The sequence below is a fragment of the Dama dama genome, chromosome 14, assembly GCF_033118175.1.
Source record: "Dama dama isolate Ldn47 chromosome 14, ASM3311817v1, whole genome shotgun sequence".
Taxonomy (NCBI): domain Eukaryota; kingdom Metazoa; phylum Chordata; class Mammalia; order Artiodactyla; family Cervidae; genus Dama; species Dama dama.
In genome coordinates, this window is record NC_083694.1 from 25,763,796 (window position 1) to 25,787,673 (window position 23,878).

General features: G+C 37.0%; 1 protein-coding gene across 1 annotated transcript in view; it reads left to right on the forward strand.

The window, feature by feature from the left end:
• Positions 1 to 23,878, forward strand: part of DNAH14 (dynein axonemal heavy chain 14) — a 398,948-nt gene that overhangs the window by 39,022 nt on the left and 336,048 nt on the right. The window contains exons 8-10 of the mRNA XM_061159766.1: positions 8,043 to 8,105; positions 18,740 to 18,878; positions 23,705 to 23,836. Coding sequence (XP_061015749.1) covers positions 8,043 to 8,105; positions 18,740 to 18,878; positions 23,705 to 23,836 — 334 coding nt within the window. The remainder of the gene's footprint in view (positions 1 to 8,042; positions 8,106 to 18,739; positions 18,879 to 23,704; positions 23,837 to 23,878) is intronic.

Consider the following 23,878-nt stretch of genomic DNA (forward strand, 5'->3'; position numbering starts at 1 on the left):
CAGTAGTCATGTATGGTTGTGAGAGTTGGACCATCAAGAAGGCTGAGCGCCGAAGAATTGATGCTTTCAAACTGTGGTGTTGGAGAAGACTCGAGAGTAAAGGAGATCAAACCAGTCAATCCTAAAGGAGATCAACCCTGAATATTCATTGGAAGCACTGTAGCTAAGCTGAAGTTTCAATAATTTAGCCACCTGATGAGAAGAGCCAGCTCATTGGAAAAGACCCTAATGCTGGGAAAGATAGAAGGCAGGAGGAGAAGGAAACAACAGAGGACGAGATGGTTGGATGGCATCACCGACTCAATGGACATGAGTTTGAGCAAGCTCTGGGAGATAGTGAAGGACAGGGAAGCCTGGCATGCTGCAGTCCATGGGAATCCAAATAGTCAGAAACAACTAACTGACTGAGTAACAACTAGTTACATTAAATTACATATTACATTACCTGACATCAGGATTCATGAGGCTCTTTGAACAGAGTAGTACCACTTTCACAAAGTAGTCCCAGAATGCTGATTTTTCAGTGTGTATACCTAGTTTTATAAAATATTGTTTCATCTCTAGTGTTTTCCTTTTTTGTGCATTTTATTGTGTGCTAAGAAAAGAAATAGATAATATTTTAAATAGCTACACTTAATATAGTAAATAGTTGAAATAACTAAGAACCTGGTAACTTTTCTGTAAGAGAAGTGAATGGATCTTATGGCAGAGAAGTTATTCATGTAGTGAACAAATATTTATTATGTATTTGCTCTGTTTTTCTGTTTTGGGCACTGGAGATCCAACTGGGAAAAAATATGCAATGTCTCTCTACCTACAGAACTTATATTCTAATGGAGGAAGATAGATATTGAATAAGTAAATAAGATAATTTCGGAGTGTGATAAGGACTAGAAAGATAATAAAACAGAGATGTGTGTGTATGTGTGTGTTGCTACTTTAGATAGGATTGTCAGAGATGTTTTTAAGTAGAGACCTCTATGTGGTGTAGAGGAGATATCCATGTGGGGTCTTGAGAGAAAGGAGTTCCAAGAAGACAGTATAGCAAGTTAAACAGTTTTTAGTCAGGAATAAGTTTAATGTATAGTCAAAGGTAGTAATGATGTCACTGAAGCATTGAAGAGGTTGGCAGAAAATGAAGCTGACTTTGTTACTGTTTGGAACCAAAGCCACGTACAGTGGAGATGATTAACAATTCTGAGAAGCTTCTTTTCAAGGAAATGTGTAATAGTTACTTGCCTGTATTAGGTACTGTTAGTGAAGCTAGAAGTTTCTGATTCTAGATTTATTAGCTTATGATATTATCTGGGGCATTACTTTCTATATTTATTTAAACTGTCAATGTTGAACTTCCCACTGTTACCCTTGTTCTTTAGTCGCTAAGTCGAGTCTGACTCTCTGCAACCTCAGAGACTGTAACCCATCAGGTTCCTCTGTGCATGGGATTCTTCAGGCAAGAATACTGGAGTGGGTTGCCATTTCCTTCTCCATTACTGTTATCCTTGTCTTGTAATAAATACTCACGGTCTATCATGCCCTAAATAATTTTCATTGATTAGAATTTGGATATCCAGTTGGAACTGGGATAAGAATCATCTTTTTATATGACATTTGGCATCAATAAGTCCACAGTCAAAATGATTGGTTTTCTTTATTGATGTTAAAAAAAATATGTTAAGTTTTGGTCAACTTCTGGGTTCATTTGATTTTTTAATTTTGATTTTTAATATATTTTCTTTATCACTAATACTGTAATAAGTTATGTTTCAAATAGAAAAAAAAGATAAATATGTAAACAGTAATGACTTAGGCTGGTGATGCTGTGTATACAGTGCAATGATGACTTTAGCATCATTATTGCTTTTTTACCTCATGAAACTTTCTGAAGTATTAATTTCTATGGCTTGGTGCATATACTCATTATACCATGGTGGGTTCACCTGTGATTCATCTGGGCTTCCAGGGGTCATCTAGAATCCTGAGTTATCATGACTCTATGTGTCTGGATTAGAGTGAGATAAGATCTTGTTTATGTGTCTTTGGAGCCTGATTTAAGGTTGAGTTGCTAGATTTGTCTGAAGCATTTTGGCTTTCCAAGGCCTCAGGCCATTTCTGATTTCCAGATGTCATTTCTATTTGAACAACATTGCCAGATTCTTTTTGAACTGCTCAGATAGCTCCAGTCTGTCTTCTTTGATTCAAAATCAGCCAATGATGTCATTAAGCCTGGCTGGCTATTTGTCTCCTGGACACTCCCAGCCCTGCCATTTTGCCTCCCCACTGACTCATCAACTACATCAGGAATCTCACTTTGACAAATAAGAATCACATTTCAGTGTTTGTTTAAGAATGATTGTTTTCATCAAGATGGAAAAACTACTGAGATTGTGATAAAGCACTAGACTAGTTTCACAAGTGCGTAAAATAGGTGGCAGTGTTCATTTAGAGAAGTTAAGGGAAATTTTTTGACAATTGAGCATGTTTATTTCATGTGTGAAAACTAAGGATGATGAATAATCACCAGGGAAACTTCCATTCCTTTCGATGTAGATTCTTTGAGCTTTTAAAAGTACCAATGCATATTTTTAAAACATAAGGATTAAATAATATCAAAATGACATGTATTATCTCAAATTTTAAAAATTTTATACTTTTATGCAATTTTTAAAGGTTGTTTTCCATTTACAATTGTTAAAAATATTGACTGTATTCTCAGTGTTGTATAGTACATCTTGAGCCTATCTTACATGCAGTAGTTTGTACCTCCACTCCCCAACCCCTATATTGCTACGTCCCTACTGGTAGCCAATAGTTAATAAAGTTCATTCTCTGTACCTGTGAGTCTTCTTCTTTTTTGTTATATTAACTAGTGGGTTATATAGATTCCACATATAAGTGAAATTATAGAGTATTTGTCTTTCTTTGTCTGACATTTTATGTAGCTTAATGGCTTCCAAGTCCATGCATGTTGCTGCAAATGACAAAATTTAATACTCTTTTATGACTGAATAGTAGTCCGTTGTGTGCGTGTGTGTGTGTGTGTGTGTGTTTAAGTGTAATCCACATCTTTTTTACCCATTCATCTGTTGATGGACCCTGAGTTTGCTGCCATAATTTCACAATTGTAAATAATGCTGCTGTGAACACTGAGGTGCACGTATCTTGCTGAATTCGTGCTTTTGTTTTTTTCAGATACGTAATCAAGAGTGGTCATATGGTAGCTCTACTTTTACTGTTTTGAGAGACCTCCACGGTGGTAGTTGTATGGTGGTTGTATCAATTTACATTCCCATAAACAGTGTATGAGGGCTCTCTTTTCTCCATATCCTTGCCAACATTTGTTCCACATGTTGTTTTTGATGATAGCAGTGATGACAGATATGAGATAAAAATCTCATTGTCCTTTTGATTTGCAGTTCCCTGATCATTAGCAATGTTGAGCATCTTTTCATGTGCCCATTGGCTGTCTGCATTTCCTCTTTGGAAAAGTATTCAATTCTTCTGCCCATTTTTAAATATTTTCTTTGATGTTGAGATGTATAGTTGTTTACATATGTTGGATATTAAATTCCTTGATCAGTCATATCATTGGCAGATATTTTCTCCTATTCAGTAGGTTGTCCTTTTGTCAGTGGTTTCCTTTGCTGTGCAAAACCTTTTAAATTTAATTAGATCTCATTTGTTTACTTTTGCTTTTATTTCCTTTTCTTTAGAAGGTATATCTAAAAGAAATTGCTGTAATTTCTGCCAAAGAATGTCCTGTTTATGTCTTCTTTTCCTCTGGTAGTTCTATGATATATGGTCTTAACTTTAGTTCTTTAATCCTTTATGTTTGTATATGGTGTTAGAAAATGTTTTAATTTATTTCTTTTACATGCAGCTGTCCAATTTGCTGAGTATCACTTTTTGAAGAGTCTATCTTTTCTCCATTATAAATTCTTGCTTCTTTATTATAGATTAATTGACTTTGAGTACTTGAGTTTATTTATGAGCTCTTTATACTGTTCCACTGATCTATGTTTCTGTTTTTGTGCCAATACCATACTATTTTGAATATTGTAGTTTTGTATAATAGTATAGTGTAAAGTCAGGGAGCATGAGTCCTCCAGCTCTGTTCTTTTTTCTCAAGCTTGTGTTGCTCTTTGGGATCTTTTGTATTTCCATACAAATTAAAAAAATTTTTGTTCTAGTTTTATAAAAAATGCCATTGGTAATTTGGTAGAGATTGCATTGAATCTGTAGATTGCCTTGGGTATTATAGTCATCTTGACAGTATTGATTCTTCCAATTCAGGGGCACAGTATATCTTTCTATCTGTGTCATCTTCAATTTCTTTCATTAGTTTCTTACAGTTTTAGAGTACAGGTCTTTTGCCTCCTTCAGTTGGTATCTTCTTGGTGTTTTATTCTTTTTGATGCAATGGTGTGTTCATGCTCAGTTGCTTACTTGTGTCTGATTCTTCACAACCGCATGGACTATAGCCTGCCAGGCTCCTCTGTCCAAGGGGTTTTCCAGGCAAGAATACTAGAGTGGGTTGACATTTCCTCCTCCAGGGGATCTTCCTGACCCAGGGGTTGAAACCATGTCTCTTGCATCTCCTGCAGCTGGATTCTTTGCTGCTGAGCCACCTGGGAAGCCTTGATGCAATGATAAGTGGGATTGTTTTCTTAATTTCATTTTCTGATAGGTTATTGTTAGTGTATAGGAATGCAGGAGATTTCTGTGTATTAATTTTGTATCTTACAACTCTACCAAACTCATTCATGAGCTCTAATAGTTTTCTGGTACTATCTTTAGGATCTTCTTTGTATAGCATTATGTCATCTGCAAATAATTATAGTTTTAATTCTTCTTTTCTAATTTGAATCCTTTTATTTCTTTTTTTCTCTGATTGCCATGGCTAGAACTTCCAAAACTATGTTGAATAAAAGTGGCAAGAGTTGCATCTGTATCTTGTTCCTGATCTTAGAGGAAATGCTTTCAGCTTTTCACCATTGACTGTGATGTTAGTTGCAGGTTTGTCATATATGGTCTTTATTATGTTGCAGTTGGTTCCCTCTCTGCCCATTTTCTGGAGAGTATTTATCATAAATGGATGTTGAATATTATCAGAATCTTTTTCTGCATCTGTTGAGATGATCATATGGTTTTTATTCTTTATTAATGTGGAATATCACATTGATTGATTTGCAGATATGGAAAAATCCTTACATCCCTGGGATAAATCCCACTTGATCATGATATATGAGCTTTTTAATACATTGTTGAATTTTGTTGAGGATTTTTGCATCTGTTGTTCATTGACATTGGGCTGTAATTTTCACTTTTTGATATCTTTGTTCAGTTTTGATATCAAAGGTGATGCTGGTCTCATAGAATGAGTTCAGAAACTCCTTTCTCCATCATTTGTTGGAAGAGTTTCAGGATAGGTGTTAACTCTTCTCTAAATGTTTGGTAGAATTCACCTATGTAGCCATCTGGCCCTGGACTTCAGTTTTCTGGAGTTTTTAAATTGCTGATTCAGTTTCAACACTGATAATTGGTCTGTTCATATTTTCTGTTTCTTCCTGATTCAGTCTTTGAAGATTTTACCTTTCTAATAATTTATCCATTTCTTCTAGGTTGCACTTTTTTGGTGTTCTTAGTAGTTTATTATGATCCTTTGTATTTTTGTGGTGTCAGTTTCTCCTTTTTCCATTTCTTATTTTATTAACTTGGGCCTTCTTCCTTATTTTCTTGATGAATCTGGCTAAAGGTTTATCAGTTCTGCTTATCTCTTCAAAGGGGCAGTTTTTAATTTCATTGATCATTTCTACTCTTTAGTTTATTTCATTTATTTGTGATCTTGTATTTATGATTTCTTTCCTTGTACTAACATTGGATTTTGTTTGTTCTTCTTTCTCTAGTTGCTTTAGGTGTAAGTTTAAGGTGTTTATTTGAGAATTTTCTTGTTTCCTGAAGTAAGATTGTATTGCTGTAAATTTCCCTCTTAGAACTGCTTTTGTTGCATCCTGTAGGTTTGGGATTGTTGTGTTTTCATTTTCAGTTGTCTTCTAGGTATTTTTTATATGTGAACTTCCCTGTGTAGCCTGCGTGGGTTTAATATTTTTTGGTGCAAGGGCTGTTTTTAGTGTAAATATCCACCATCTCTTTCTTCCATTTATGCTGACCATTATCCCTTTCAATGGGATTGTGACTGATGTAGTGGTGACGAGACCCTGGCCTGAATATTTAATGGAGCCTCCCCTTCGCTCTGTGATTGTCAATGCTGTGTCAGGGGTGGGGTCCGCTCCCTAGTTGTTGGAGTAGAGGCATGTAGATCTGTTTCTGAGCTGTTTCTGATCTGTGGTGTGTGAGGTAGCTGGACTTGGAGCACTCCCACTTGGAGAGGAGACACTGAGTAGCCCTTCTCTGGAGCTGTTTGTCTGTGGGTGTGCTCTGTTATGTCACCTTTGACCCTTTGTGCAGACTCACAGATTACACTGTTGTGTTGGCACTGCTCTTGGCCCAGCCTAACTGTGAGTATACTGGCAATTTGCCCTGGTGTCTCTAAAGTGTTTTGACCAGGCCACCAAGATAGATCACTGAATTCAAGTTCCAGAATTATAGTAATCATAGATATGGACCCACTGTGGGCACTATGGGGACAGCTCAGACTCTGGACTAGCCCATCCACCGTGTGTATGTGCCCACAAAGTTCACTGCTGCTAAAGCTAGACCTGTCTTAGCTATGGGATCACTCATTGACCATTCAGATGTTCTGCAGGTGCTGAGTTTATAAAACCTGTCACAGGGGTGTAAATCTGCTATCTATACTGTTGTAAGGAGAGGTTTCAGCTCATTTTCCTTAGTTTCACAGCTCCTGTGTTTCAGCTGTGGTTTCAGCCCCACCTCTGCATGAGGCCCACCTACGGGCATCTGGGCCTCAGACTTCCCTGGAGCATCTGCGCCTGCCCCAGCGCGACGGAGTGCAGGGGCGGGGGGTGGGGGAGGGGAGGCGTGGCAGTCACAAGCACTGAGAGCCAGCCCTGGCTGGATCCTATTCTAGTGTGCAGGGAGGCAGGGGCTGGTGCATGGCAAGAGGGGCTGCAATGGCAGCCTCACCCTTTGTGCATCATTCAGCAATGGCGCCTCACTTCTATGGCTCTACAGGCTTTCTGCGTGAGCATTTCTGGTTGAAGAGCTACTCTCCCCCACCCCCTTTGACTGTCTCCTCACAGCCAACCACAGTCCTTTCCTGAGGTCTGCGCATCAAACCCCATGGTGCAGTACCTATCCTTCGTCCACACTGGCAGACACATGTCTCAGGCTGGGGCACGTGGAGCTGTGGCTCCAACCTGTGTAGGTTTTAGTCTGTTCTGACACCACAGACGGGCTGCTGTGCTCTCCTACAAGCCCTCAAAGCTGTCCTAGCTGATCTCCCACCAGTAAGAGGGCGTTCTTGGATGCTGAAACCTCTTCTTTCCTTCAGCTCCCCCCAGGAGCACAGGTCCCAATCCACTTCCCCTCCTTTTCCCTTTCCCGTCTTCTTTCTTTTGTCTTACCCAGTTACGTGGGGATCTTTCTAGTCCCTTTAAGTGTCTGAGGTCCTCTGCTAGTGTTCAGCAAATGCTCTGTGAGAACTGTTTCATTTGTAAGTGTATTCTTGATTCATTTGTGGTGAAAGGTGAACTCTACATCCTCCTACTCCTCCATCTTGACTCCTTTGACTCTTCTTGAAATATGATCTCTTTTAAAACTAGTAACCAAATTAATCTATAATGAAAATAGTAGTTTTACAGGTTTTATACTTATTTGAATGTTGGAACTAAGTTAATTATGGATCTATGGGAAGTTCAATAACTTAATTTGCTTTGTGCTCTGTATTCTATTGATAGGTTGGGAAAAAGGTGATATGGTTTAATATTTTCTTTAGGTAGCTCAGGATGAATGAAACATTTTCTAGGGAATTTTCTAGTATTACTAAGACTTTAGTAAATTATTCATCTGTTTTGTTAGTACTGATTTATGAATATAGAATTAAGAAGTGTTTTTCTTTTCAGAATTAATAAATTATTTGTTACTTGGAAACTGACCGTTAAAAGAATTAAGACTGATAAGAGCAGGTAAGTCTATGAAATACAATTATAAAAATTTTGAGAGGAAGCCTTATTTGAAATATGTAGTATGCAAATAGATATACATTAATTTTAACTCAGTGATTAAAAAGTCACATTCTGTACCCCTTATGATTAAATTTAATCCATTTTATTTTTAAGACTATTATAATATTGTATATATTTAAAATATATATATTTAACATAAAATGTTACTATATATATAAATATAGTCAGTTCAGTTCACTTGCTCATCTGTGTCCAGATCTTTGTGACCCCATGGACTGCATCACACCAGGCTTCCGTGTTCATCACCAGTTCCCTGAGCTTTCAAAACTCATGTCCATTGAATCGGTGATGCCATCCAATCATCTCATCCTCTGTTGTTCCCTTCTCCTCCTGTCTTCAATCTTTCCCAGCATGAGGGTCTTTTCCAATGAGCTGGTTCTTCGCATCAGGTGGCCAAAGTATTGGAGTTTCAGCTTCAGTGTCAGTCTTTCTAATGAATATTCAGGACTGAGTTCCTTTAGGATGATCTGGTTGGATCTCCTTGCTGTCCAAAGGATTCTCAAGAGTCTTCTCCAACACCACAGTACAAAAGCATCAATTCTTCAGCATTCAGCTTTCTTTATGGTCCAACTCTCACATCCATACATGACTACTAGAAAAACCAAAGCTTTGACTATATAGACCTTTATCAGTAAAGTAATGTCTCTGGTTTTTAATATGCTGTCTAGGTTTGTCATAGCTTTTCTTCCAATAACTACTTTTTATATTTCCCTGTATACCATTTTGTGGTGTGAAGAAATCAGAGTGCTGCGGGGAACCTGTGATGAGTTCTTTTGGTCACTTGATCTAAATTTTTGTTTGTTAATATGTTTATTTATTTAGGGTTTCCCAAATAGCTCAGTTAGTAAAGAATCTGCCTACAATGCAGGAGACCCTGGTTCTATTCCTGGGTCGGGAAGATCTGCTAGAGAAGGGATAGGCTACCCACTCCAATATTGTTGGGCTTCCCTTGTGGCTCAGCTGGTAAAGAATCCACCTGCAATGAGGGAGACCTGGGTTTGATCCCTGGGTTGGGAAGATCCCCTGGAGAAGGGAAAGGCTACCCACTATAGTATTCTGGCATGGAGAATTCCAGGGACTGTATAGTCCATGAGGTCACAAAGAGTCGGATACAACTGAGTGACTTTCACTTTATTTATTGTCACTTTATTTTTTTAATTTAAGGGTGTTTGATTTACAGAATTTTGTGGTTTTCTGTCATACATCAAGAATCAGCCATAGGTACACCCACGTCTCCTCCCTCCTGATCCTCCGTTCCATCTCCCTCCCCATCCCACCCTTTTAGATTATCACAGAGCCCCTGTTTGAATTCTCTGATCATACCGCAAATGCCCATTGGATATCTAATTTACATATTGTATTGAAAGTTTCCATGTACTCTTTCCATACATCTCACCCTCTCCCGCCTCTCCCCACCCGCCGTGTCCATACGTCTATTCCCTATATCTGTTTCTCCACTGCTGCCCTGAAAATAAATTCATCAGTGCCATCTTTCTAGATTCCATGTATATGCATCAGTATATGATATTTATATATTTCTCTTTCTGACTTACTTCACTCTATATAATAGGTGCTAGGTTTATCCACCTCATTAGAACTGACTCAAATGCATTCCTTTTTATGGCTGAGTAGTTTTCCATTGTGTGTGTGTGTGTGTGTGTGTGTGTGTATGTACCACAGCTGCTTTATCCATTTATCTGTCAATGGATATCTAGGTTGCTTTCATGTATAACTATTGTTAATAGTGCTGCAGTGAACATTGAGGTACATGTGTCTTTTTCAGTTTTGGTTTCCCTAGGGTATATGCCTAGTAGTGGGATTGCTGGATCATATGGTGGTTTTATTCCTACTTTTTTAAGGAATCTCCAAACATCCTCCATAGTGGCTGTATCAGTTTACATTCACACTGGCAATGCAAGAGAGTTCCCTTTTCTCCACACCCTCTTTAGCATTTATTGTTTGTAGACTTTTTGATGATGGCCATTCTGACTGGTGTGAGGTGGTATCTCATAGCCATTTTGATTTACATTTCTCTAGTAATACCAGTCCATCCTAAAGGAGATCAGTCCTGGTGTGTTCACTGGAAGGACTGATGCTAAAGCTGAAACTCCAATACTTTGGCCACCTCATGCGAAGTATTGACTCATTGGAAAAGACCCTGATGGTGGGAGGCATTGGGGGCAGGAGGAGAAGGGGACAACAGAGGATGAGATGGCTGGATGTCATCACCGACATGATGGACATGAGTTTGAGTAAACTCCTGGAGTTTGTGATCGACAGGGAGGCCTGGCATGCTGCGATTCATGGGGTCGCAAAGAGTCAGACGCTACTGAGTGACTGAACGGAACTGAATAATGAGTTATGTTGTGGTAGCATCTTTTCATGTGTTTGTTAGCCATCTGTGTATCTTCTTTAGAGAAATGTCTGTTTAGATCTTTTCCCCACTTTTGGATTGGGTTGTTTGTTTTTCTGATATTGAGTTACATGAGATGTTTGTATATTTTGGAAATTAATTCTTTGTCAGTTGTTTCCTTTGCTATTACCTTCTCCTATTCTGAGGGTTATATTTTCACCTTGTTGTAGTTTCCTTTGCTGTGCAAAAACTTTTAAATTTAATTAGGTCTCATCTGTTTATTTTTGTTTTTATTTCCATTACTCTAGGAGGTTGGTCAAAGAAGATCTTGCCTTAATTTATTTCATCGAGTGTTCTGCCTATGTTTTCCTCTAAGAGTTTTATAGTTTCTGGTCTTACATTTAGGTCTTTAATCCATTTTGAGTTTATCTTTGTGTATAGCATTAGGAAGTATTCTAATTTCATTCTTTTGCATGTAGCTTTCCAATTTTCCTAGCACCACTTATTGAAGAGGCTGTCTTTGCCACATTGTATATTCTTGCCTCCTTTGTCAAAAATAAGGTAACCTTAGGTGTGTGGGTTTATCTCTGGGCTCTCTATCTTGTTCAATTGGTCTATATTTCTATTTTTGTGCCATTACCATATGTCTTGGTGACTACAGCTTTGTAGTATGACTGAAGTCAGGAAGGTTGATTCCTCCAGCTCCATTCTTCTTTCTCAAGACTGCTTTGTCTATTCAGAGTCTTTTGTGTTTCCATATGAATTGTGAAATTTTTTGTTTTAGTTCTGTGAAAAATGCCATTGGTAATTTGATAGGGATTGCACTGAATCTGTAGATTGCATTTGGTAGTGCAGTCATTTTCACAATATTAATTGTTCCTACCCAGGAACATGGAATATCTCTCCATCTGTTTATGTCATCTTTGATTTCTTTCTTCATTGTCTTATAATTTTCCATATACAATTCTTTTGTCTCCTTAGGTTTATTCCTAAATATTTTATTCTTTTTGTTGCAATGGTGAATGGGACTGATTCTTTAATTTCTCTTTCTGATTTCTCATTGTTAGTATATAGGAGTGCAAGTGATTTCTGTGTATTGACCTTGTATCCTGCGACTTTGCTGAATTCACTGATAAGCTCTAGTAATTTTCTGATAGTTTCTTTTGGGTTTTCTATGTATAGTATACATAGTATACTGGAAAAGGTCAGTTTTCATTCCAATCCCAAAGAAAGGCAATGCCAAAGAATGTTCAAGCTACTGCACAAGTGCAGTCATCTCACATTCTAGTAAAGTAATGCTCAAAATTCTCCAAGCCAGGCTTTAACAGTAGGTGAACCATGAACTTCCAGATATTCAAGCTGGTTTTAGAAAAGGCAAAGGAACCAGAGATCAAATTGCCAACATCCATTGGATCATCGAAAAAGCAAGAGACTTCCAGAAAAACATCTGCTTTATTGACCATGCCAAAGTCTTTGACTTTGTGTGGATCACAACAAACTGTGGAAAATTCTGAAAGAGATGGGAATACCAGACCACCTGACCTGCCTCATGAGAAATCTGTAGGCCAGGAAGCAACAGTTAGAGCTGGACATGGAACAACATACTGGTTCCAAATAGGGCAAGGGGTCTGTCAAGGCTGTATATTGTCACCCTGCTTATTTAACTTTTATGCAGAATACATCATGAGAAACGCTGGGCTGGATGAAACACAAGCTGGAATCAAGATTGCTGAGAGAAATATCAATAACTTCAGATATGCAGATGACACCACCCTTATGGCAGAAAGCGAAGAAGAACTAAAGAGCCTCTTGATGAAAGTGAAAGAGGAGAGGGAAAATGTTGGTTTAAAGATCAGCATTCAGAAAACTAAGATCATGGCATCTGTTCCCATCACTTCATGGCAAATAGATGGGGAAACAGTGAAAACAGTCAGAGACTTTATTTTTTTGGACTGCAAAATCACTGCAAATGGTGACTGCAGCCATGAAATTAAAAGATGCTTGCTTCTTGGAAGATAAGTCATGACCTACCTAGACAGCATATTAAAAAGCAGAGACATTACTTTGCCAACAAAGTTCCGTCTAATCATGGCTATGGTTTTTCTAGTAGTCATGTATGGATGTGAGAGTTGGACAAAGAAAGTTGATTCACTGAAGAATTGATGCTTTTGAACTGTGGTGATGGAGAACACTCTTGAGGGTCCCTTGGACTGCAAGGAGATCCAGCCAGTCCATCCTAAAGGAAATCAGTCCTGAATATTCATTGGAAGGACTGATGTTGGAGCTGAAACTCCAATACTTTGGCCACCTGATTACAACTGACTCATTTGAAAAGACCCTGATGCTGGGAAAGATTGAAGGTGGGAGGAAAAGGGGATAACAGAGGATGAGATGGTTGGATGGCATCACCGAGTCAATGGACATGAGTTTGAGTAGACTCCGGGAGTTGGTGATGGACAGGGAGGCCAGGCATGCTGCTGTCCGAGGGGTTGCAAAGAGCTGGACATGACTGAACTACTGAACTGATGTATAGTATCATGTCATCTTCAAACTGGTCATTTATTTTTGACTGTGCTGGGTCTTCATTGCTGTGCATAGGTTTTCTCTAGTTGCAGTGAGTGGGAGCTATTTTCTAGTTGCTCTATGCAGGCTTCTCATTGCGGTGGTTTCTTGTTGCAGACCACAGGCTCCAGGTGTGTGGTTTTCAGTAATTGTGGTACACAGGTTTAGCTGCTCTGCAGCATGTGGAATCTTCCCAGACAAGGGATTGAACCCATGTCTCCTGCATTGGCAGGTGGATTGTTACTCTGTTACCAAAGAAACCCTCACTTGATCTAAGTTTTGCCTCCAGGAAGGGAAATGATTAAATCATCCGAGATAGATGACAGTTAATTCTATTTTACAGCCAAGATTTCTTGTTGCTGTTAAACTTTTTACTTTGAGATAATTATGATGAAAATGCAGTTGTAAGAATTTATACAGAGCAATCTCATGTGCCTTTTACCCAGTTTCCCCTGGTGGTAACATCTTTCAAAAATATGACAACGAGGATAGTGACAGTAGTAAAATCAAGATACAGAACATTTCTGTATCTTTCATGTTGTATTTTAATCCTTTAATAGCTATACTCTCTTCCTTCTCACTCCCACTCTCAACCTGTGGCAAGCACTAATCTCTTCTCCATTTCTGTAATTTGGTCCTTTGAAAGAATGTGATATAAATGAAATTATACATTATATAACCTTTGGGATTGATTTTTCACATAGCATAACTCTCTGGAGATTCATCCAGGTCGTTGCATATATTAATCATTTATTTTAACTGCTGGGTTACAGTCCATGGTATGGCTGCACCACAGTTTGTCTCTCTTGAAGCATACCTGGATGTTACCCAGCTTTTGCCTAATACAGATAAAGCTGCTATAAACATTCATAAACAGGTTTTTGTGTGAGCATAAGTTTTCATCTCTCTGGGGTAAATCACCACAAGTGCACTTACTGGGTCTTACTATAATTGCATGTTTAATTTTTAAAGAAACTGCCAAGACATTCCAGAGTGATTATGCCATTTTTTCCATTCCCACCAGCGATGTATTAGTGATTCAATTTCTCCACATTCTTACTACTATTTGAAGTTGTTGCCATTTTCTATTTTAGACATTTTGGTAGGTGTGTAATAATATCTTATTGTGGTTTTAGTCTGCATTCCCCTAATGACTGATATTTAGTGTCTTCATTTGCTTATTTTCCATCTGTATAGTCTTCTTTGGTAAAATGTCTTTTCATGTCTTTTGTATATTTTCCAATTGAATTGTTTGTCTTCATACTGTTGCATTTTAAGAATTCTTTTTATATTCTGGATATGAGTTCTTTGACAGATACATGGTTATATATATTTTCTCCTAATCTTTGGCTTATCCTTTTTAAAATTTAAGAATGTCTGTTTAGTATCTACTGCATGCCAGGCATTAGGCTAATTATTAACTTCTTCAAACCATAGAGAAACTATTTGACCTCCCTGCTTTACTGAGCTAGGTGAACTTTTTTTTAATTGGCTGATAATTACTTTACAATGCTGTGTTAATTCTGCTGTAGAACAATGCGAATCAGCTATCAATGTACATATGTCCCCTCCCTCTTGAGCCTGTCTCCCACCCATTCACCATCCCAACCCTCTAGGTCATCACAGAGCACTGAGCTAAGTTTCCTGTGCTATATAGGTGCTTCCCGCTAACTATTTCACAGATGGTATATGTCAATGATACTGTCTCAATTTGTCCCATCCTTTCTTTCCCCCACTGTGCCCATAGTTTCACTCTCTATGTGTGTGACTCTATTCCTGCCCAGCAGAGGTTCATCAATACCACTTGTATACATTTCGTATATATGCTTTAATATATGGTATTTGTTTTTCTCATTCTGACCTACTTCACTCTGTTTGACAGGTTCTAGGTTCATCTGCCTTACTACAACTAGCTCAAATTCATTCATTGTATATGTATACCAAAACTTCTTTATCCATTAATCTGTCAACAGACATATAGGTTTTCTTCCATGTCATGGCTATTGTAAATAGTGCTTCTGTGAACATTGGGACATTCTTATTACTGTTCACTCACTAAGCTGTGTCCAGCTATTAGCAACTCCATGGACTACAACACGCCAGGCTCCTTTGTCCTCCACTATCTCCTGGAGTTTACTTAAATTCATGTCCATTGAGTCAGTGATGCTATCTAACGATCTTATCCTCTGCTGCCCCCACTCTCCTTTTGCCTTAGTCTTTCCCAATGTCAGGAACTTTTCCAGTGAGTCAGCTTTTCGCAACAGGTGACCAAAGTATTGGAGCTTCAGCTTCGGCAACAGTCCTTCCAATGAATATTCAGGGCTGATTTCCTTTAGGATTGACTGGTTTGATCTCCTTGCAGTCCAAGGGACTCTCAAGAGTCTTCTCCAGCACCACAGTTCAAAAGCATCAGTTCTTTGGTGCTGAGCCTTCTTTATGGTCCAACTATCACATCTGTACATGACTACTGGAAAAACCAATGCTTTGACTATATGGACCTTTGTTGGCAAAATAATGTCTCTGCTTTTTAATAAGCTGTCTAGGTTTGTTGTAGATTTCCTTCCAGGGAGCAAGCTTCTTTAAGTTTCATGGCTGCAGTCACCATCTGCAGTGATTTTGGAGCCCAAGAAAATAAAATCGATTACTGCTTCCACTTTTGTGTCTTTTTGCATTAAAAGTTTTCTCACGGTATTTATGAACTTTAATGTGCAGACCTGGGCTTTTACTCAACTCCTCCTGCTTGTTTAAGTGACAGTCTTTGCTTCAGGACTGACAGAACAAAAAGTGAGGATGAGAAGTTGGAAGAAAGGGGATCTGTTGCTGGGCATTAGTTTCTTGTAGATAGCATATAGTTAGGTCATGTTTTTAAATTCATCTACCAATCTTTGTCTTTAATTGGTATATTTATTTATACCATTTACACTTAATTATTTGTATGTTAGGACTTCAGTTTGCCATTTTGTTTTTTGGTTTCTTTTTGCTTCTGTTTTGCTCTGTTTTTGTTTTGTCTGTTTTTTCCTTCCTGCCTTCCTGGAGATTACTTGAACACTTTTTAGAATTTCTTTTAGAGTTATCTATAGTATCTTTGACCGTATCTTTTTGTGTATTTAAATAACAGAAGTTTGACTTTGATGTGTCTTGGTGTGGATTTATGTATCTTTATTCTTCTTTGGGTTTCCCTGGCTTCTTAAATCTCTGTTTTTGTGTCTTTTGACAAACTTGGCAAATTTTCTTTTTTAAAAGAAATTTTATGTATTTTTCAATTGAAGAATAATTGCTTTACAGAATTGTGTTGGTTTCTGCCAAACGTCAACATGAATCAGCCATAGGTATACATATGTCCCCTCCCCATCCCAACCCTCTTGGTTGTTGCAGAGCCCCAGGCAAACTTGGCAAATTTTCATTCATTATTCCTTGAAGTAATCCTTGTCATTTTTATTCTCCTTTTAAGACTGCAGACACAAATGGTACATCTTTTTTTTTTAATAGTCCCAGTGATCCCTGAGGTTCTGTTCATTTTTCTCAGTCTGTTTTTTTCTCTTGTTTAGATTGGATAATTTCTATTTTCTGTCTTCCAGTTCACTGATTTCTCTGTTCACTTCATTCTGCTACTGAGCCAATCTAATGAGTTTTTTCCTTAGTCATTATATATTTCAACTCTCAAATTTCAATTTGGTCCTCCTTTATGTCTTCTATTTCTTTAATGTGTGTGTGTGACTTTCTGTTTCTTTGCTTTTTACCACCCAGTGAAGATGAAAGTCCCAGCTCTCCACTCAGCTTCTTCTGAAAACCTTCCATGGGGACCCTAGAGGTGCCTCATTGAATCTTGCCAAGAATGGAACTCTGGGTTCTCCACTTGACCTTTTTTTCCTATGGTATTTGGCTAAATTACAATGTTTATTATTTTAAAAGTTTTCTGTCTTGATAGACTGCTCCTTTCCTGGTTCTTTAGCTAGACTGCATGCTTTTTTCTGTACCTGTTGGCATTTCCAGGTTGCTGGTTTGTTCAGCTCCAAATCTAGGATGTATGAGGCAAAAGGAAATCCAGGAAACATGGCACCATGTCTTTCCTAGTCAGTTTTTCTTCTCTTTTCTGCCTTTCAGTGTCTTTTGGTTGATTTATATATAATGTGCAGAGTTTTTAGGTGTACTTATTTAGCTGGAGTAACAGTGAAATGTACATCTACTCTATTTTCCTAGAAGCCAGGACATGAATTTTAATAGACTTCTGTCATATATTTTCTAATACTATGTTATATGTGAGTATAATTTTGGAGAATGTATTTAGTTTTCTGTTACAACAGAATGAAATTTGTTAGTGATTTCCTCATAACATCTATACTTGAATAATAATCAATTGATACATTTTTTTCTTGTCAGACTTCACTATTACAACTCTAAATTTGTTCCGTTTTCCATTTCTTATTTTTATGAGGCACCCCTGTTTGTTTATACCTGTGCTAACATATAGAAACAAAATTGAATACATTTTTATAGGAAAAAAAGAAAGCTTTAAACATTTAATGCTGAGTAATGTGAGTTCGTTACTATCTGAATTTTTATCATTATTCTTTTGTTAATAAATACCAAGATTGGGTTTGCTTTTTGTGACCTTTCTTTTTCTAGGATATGCCACTTGTTTTTAGTATGACATCTTCCTTTTTATACTAGATGCTTAGAGGAACGTCAATGAACAAATTCTTTTATATCCAAGAATAGTTCCATGTTATGTAAAGCCTATATAATTTGAGGAGGCCTTCTTTAAAATAAATTATAAGGCTTTGAAAGAGGTGGTGCAAATAAAAAAAGCCCATGAAGCTTAAGCTTCACTAGCTTCATGGTATATAAAGCTTTCACTTGCAAAATGGAAAGATGAGAAAGAACTAATTGTATATTGTATATTCATATATATATGAAGAATCAGTGAAGGGCAAAGGCCCCACACTTGCTCAGGGCAGTTTGTTTTTCTCAATCCAGTTTTTTTAATTTATTTATTTTAATTGGAGGCTAATTGCTTTACAATATTGTGTTGGTTTTTGCCATACATTGACATGAATCAGCCATGGGTGTACAGTTTTTAAGGAGCGTTATCTCTTCCATTCTGCTCCTTTCCAGTTCGTCCTTTTCTTTGCAGAATTGTTAGCAGTGATTTGTCTCATCTTTGTGACTGTGATCAGACCAGTAGAAAAGGCAGAGAAAAGAAAAGCAACCAGCTTCTCTATTTTAAGATATAGGTGGTTGGAGAAGTTAAGAAACATTATCCAAATGGTCCCTAATCTAGTTAATTTTTTCCCCTGTAATTAGACAAAAAATAAATTGAGGAAATTTATCTAAATTTAATAAATACAAGAATATAATTCTTTTTGTATATCATTACCTAGTATTACAAAATTTTTAGAACTCAGTGGCAGTCATCACTTGTTTCCCCTTCTGTTTTGTTCTTATCACACCCAGTCCCAAAATCTTGCCTTCAATATTATCAGCCAAACCAAACCAGTAATGCTTATTAATCTTTATCAATATTATTTAAATCATGCTACATGTAATACATATTGACTATTAACTGTGGGCATATGAAACAAACCATACTAATTAATTCTAAATTGATTTTATTCATTTCAAATGAGAGATAAGTCTGTGGCAATTTTTAAACTTTCAGGTCACTTTTGTATCGCAATCTGTTTTTCGCTGATGAGTTATTTCAAGCCTGTTTGCTTTATATAAAGGGACTTTGTGAAGATGCAGTTAGTCTCAAAAAAGGTGATGAAGATAATTCAAATGCCATATGCCTTGTAAAGGTAGGTAGAAGTATCTTACCACTAGCTAATGTTGGTCTATAGAAAGTAGGAAAAACAAATATAATTTTAAATCAAAGAAATTCAAACTTCTTGATCCATAGTAAACCAGTCCTATGGATGACTAATGTTCTAAAATACCTACAAAGAACATTATTCCACTCAATTTTAACAGTTAACAATAATCTTTAAATTAATAATTAAGGAAAAAAATTTCTTCCTTACAAAAAACCTAAGCCTATTATGAGGCCCTTTCTTTATAATAAAAACTCTAACTATGCAATATTATTTATAAATAATCAATTATCTCTAGTACATAATTGATAGTTATCAGCTGTTCTCTTATTATAGCTTATCAAGACATTGTAATAAATTGCTACTAAGAGTGTTTGGTTAAATTTATGTATTCTCTTGTTCCACAGTTCCCATAAAGGGTGACTTCTTAATGAATGATTTGATTTATATAGTAGAGTTCTTTCAAAGAAATTAAGTACACAGACCTGTAAATTTTACATGTTTAATTGAGCAGGATTCCAGCATCTTTTACTTCACTTACCCACTGTGTAAGGGAGATACTGAAGAGTAAAATAGTCATCTAATCTTAGAGAAATAGTTGAAAGGGCTTGAACAAGTTATAAATTTGACAGTCAGTGCAAAAATTGTGTGAACTATACACATGTAATAAGATTAACACTTGCAAATGAACAGCTTATTTTTAGAATTATTATGTATAGTGACTGTTACATAGTAGGTGCACAATGAATAGTCCCTGGGTGAGTAAATAAATCAAAGAGTTAGTCAAGAAATGTTACCAAACTCAGATCCAGCTGCTTGCCACTTGAAAAGTCAATAGCCAAGAAAGCGGCAGGTGTTGGTGGAAAGCAAGGTTGATTTTAATCAGAATGTCAGCAATCTGGGGAAATGGCGGATTTAATGTCCCCAGAAACCTTCTCTGAAGATTCTGCTTGGCCATGAATGTTTTCAAAGGGAAAAGGGGAAGTAATCTCAGTTAATCATTGAGATGAGGGTTGGAGTTTCACCACCCACCCTGCGTACAAACTTGTTTTATCTCTTGTGATCTTTTCTTAGATGCTATCTTGTTTATACAGTTTGTTCACACAGTTTTTTCTTGAGATTACTGAAGGGGAAGCTAGGGAATTAATTAATAATAATTAGTTGACCAGATCTCTTCTGGTCATATGTTAATTAATCCTTCTTCATTTCTATTTATTTGGTCTATAGAAAGAACAAATAGGTTAGGTCAGATATTGAAAAGTATATTTGAGCTGGAGATGAGCAGAGCACAGGGGTGCCTGATTTAAGTTCAGTTACAGTATTGCTTTGATAAAGTGACAAGACAGAAGGGATTTCCTGATGAGAGTGGTTTCCTGCAAGGAGATGCTTACAGAAATATTAGTTAATTACTACAGATTAAATATCATTTGTATAGTTACAGTAATAATATTATTGTTTCAAAAGGATTAAATTCAAGTTAAATATTTCACAGAGGAGTATTTTTAATATGGCTTTAATTCAAAAGGAAACAGTTGGACAGCTATAATATTACATTGTTTTATGAATAAATGAGTGACAGAATTTATCAGTTAACTTATTGATGGGTGGTAAGGCAAAGGAGATTTTAGAATATCTCTGAAATCTATGACTAAAGTGCTAATAGATGGTAATGCTAACAGAGTGACCCAGAGGGGTTATTGGAGACCTTAAGTCATGTTAGCTTCCCCCTGGAACATGACGCAGAAGGGAACAAACCTTTCCAGATAATATATAATATGTGTTAATTATCTATTATATGCAAAATGCAAAGGAGATGGATACAAAATAAAAGACAAAGCATTGCTTTGTTTAATCTACTTAGAGTTTATTGTGCTCAGTTGCTCAGTCTTGTCAGATTCTCTGCCACCCCCTGAACTGTAGCCAGCCAGGCTCCTCTATCTGTGGGATTATCCTGACAAGAATCCTGGAGTGGGTTGTCATTTCCTGCTCCAGGGGAATCTTCCCAACCAAGGGACTGAACCTGTGTCTCCTGCGGCTCCTGCATTGGCAGGCAGATTCTTTACCACTGAGCCACTTGGGAAGTCCTATAGTTTATTAAAAGAGATAATTCTTTACATATAAAAATGATAACTAATTCTAATCATTCTAGCCAATCAGTTAGCAAAATATAAGGCAAGGAATATTTGCTTGCAAATAATACTTGTAAAATAGTCATACCACAGAAATTCAGATTAGATATTCAGAATTAGAATTCAGAAGTAGATATTAACCTTTTTTAGAGATAAGGTTGGGGCATGCTTTGTGAAGGAAAGATATTATAAGCTAGGCTATGCTGGACTTGAATAGCCAGAGAGGAGGGGAATAGGGCAGTTAAGCAAGGGATATTAATCTGTGTAAAATATTCAATGTATGTTTGATTTGAAAGTTACATTGAGTCTTAAACATCAGATGAAGAACAACAGCATAAGGGAAAAGTAGGAACTGAACCTTCCTTTAAGGCAGGGGTGCTTCTAGTGGGGATTGTGAGGACATTTTGCAAGAATGGGAGTTTCTAAGACTGGAGAAGCCAGGATCAGATGGAAGGAGAACAGAGATTCATAGACTAAAGAACTGAGCCTGGCTCGGGAATTCGAAGATGGCCAATTGTGCACTAGGTCTAAGGGACTACACAAAGCTGGGGAAGCAGATTGCAATGAGGATTGGCAATGAGGAGGGGAGGAGAAAAAAGCAAGGTTAAGAATGCATATGATGGGATTGTTTAGAAGTTAATGCCATGAATGGAGTTCACAAGTGTGCCAGAATACACTGCTGGAATGCAAGCACATCTTTGTTGACTGAAAAAACTGTACAGCCTAAAAGTTGAGAATGTTTTATTTGGCAAACTTTTTGAGGAATTAAGCAGAGGAGGCAGTTTCTCAGGTAGCTCTGAGGAACTGCTTTGAAGGGGTAAGGGAGGAGCCAGAATATATAGGGAATCTTGCAATGAGAACCAGGTAGTTGGAACATCAAAAGATTATTATTATTTAAAGACATCTCAGGTTAATGAACTTAGTGCTTCTCTATTTATGGGAAGATGCAAGAGTCTGGGTCCATTGAAATCATTCCTTTGATATGCACCTTTGATATGCACCTTAACTATCTAGGGCTAGTATCCTGTTTGTCTTCATCCTGAATACCATCAGGGTGCACAGTTGAGGGTGGCTGCAGCAGCTACTGACTTGATGGCCGCAGTATCCTGTTTCTTAATATGGCAGGTGACGTTCCATTCACACCTTTAAAGGGACTGAAATGTTTAGAAGTAGAAGGGAGAGATGGAGAAGGAAATGGCAACCCACTCCAGTATTCTTGCCTGGAGAATCCCAGGGACGGGGGAGCCTGGTGGGCTGCCGTCTATGGGGTCGCACAGAGTTGGACACGACTGAAGTGACTTAGCAGCAGCAGCAGCAGAAGGGAAAGAACATACATGAATCATTTTATCTAAAACTTCACTTTCAAATGACAAACTAAATCCTAGATTGCGACATGTGCAAGACCACAGAACCAGCTAAAGAGTGTTGGGACTTTTTATTATGTTTCCTGTATAAGAATGATTGTGCTTTATTGGACACTATTTTGAGTGCTTAATACGATTGTAAAATTTTGTGACTCACCCCTTTTTGGGGAGGGCGAAGTGAGTGGTGCTAGTAATTACATTTTTAACAAGCCAGGTGATTTTTGTGCAGAGTAAACTTTTAGAACTATTCATAAAGAAAAACTATTGAAATTTTATGAAATTAATGTGATAGTGATTTACAAGATTTACAAGAATAATTGAAACCAAGGAGATATAGAACTATAAAGATCAGTTACTATAGTACTGGAATAATGCAGGTGAAGTAATAAGGACTTCAGTAGGCAGTGAGGTCAGAAAGGAAGGAAGATTTTTGAGACATTATACTGGAAACTTGGGCAAACTCTGGAAGATGGTGAGGGACAGAGAGGCCTGGCCTACTGCAGTCCATGGGGTTACAAAGAGTGGAACACGACTTGGTGACTGAACAACAATAAAACTGGAAAACTCAGGACCTGGTAACCATATGTGAGACCAGGAGAGGAAGAGCACAAAGAGTTAATCCAAAATTCTAATGCCAGAGCATTCCATTTTTTGTTTTTGGAAGCATATATAAGTTATTATAACTAGGGATAAAGATGTGTATATATTTGTTGATGAAAATGTATTTTGGAAAGAGAATTAACATAATGTGGGAAGAATAAAATACTGAAAAGAGGAAGAATGATGGAATATACATAAATAGGTGAAAATTATGTGTATGTATTACTAGAGGAGTTCAGCAGCACAGCTGATGGAAATTTCTCCATGCAGGATTCTGAATAAATTCAGAATGGAATTTACTTTATTTAAATTATTTAATTTTAGTCTCTCTATCCTACATCTAGTGTTCATATTTTTAAGTTTTACAGATAATGGGAGCTCCAAAGGTAAAAGCAATTCCTAAGATTGTCGATTGCCCTGAATTCATAGATATTTCATAAATATATCAACTTCTGAATTTTCTGATTTGGTTTAAAAGTTAACTAAAGCTAACTAGAATTTAACAATTAAAATGATGTGTTTTTCTGTCTTCTTTCAAGGTTTGTTTAGACTGAGTAATAGTGTTTAAATTTGAATAGTATATAATGCATATATAATATATACAAAACAGTATAAAATATGCTATTCTTTATGATATGAAGCAGTGACCAAAATATTTTATTTTCTTTTTTTAAAATGAATTTTGACTTTCAACACTGAACATTTATTATCATTTAATTAGCTGGATAAGTTTCGAACATATTCTCTACATGAATTTTGTGAAGAACAGTTACATCAGGCTACTCAGGCATTGAAACAACTTGAAGATATCAGGGATAAAGCAATTTCAGAAATAAAACTTACAATTTTAAAGGTAATTCTTTGATTATATCCTCTGTTTTTCAGTTTTTATGTA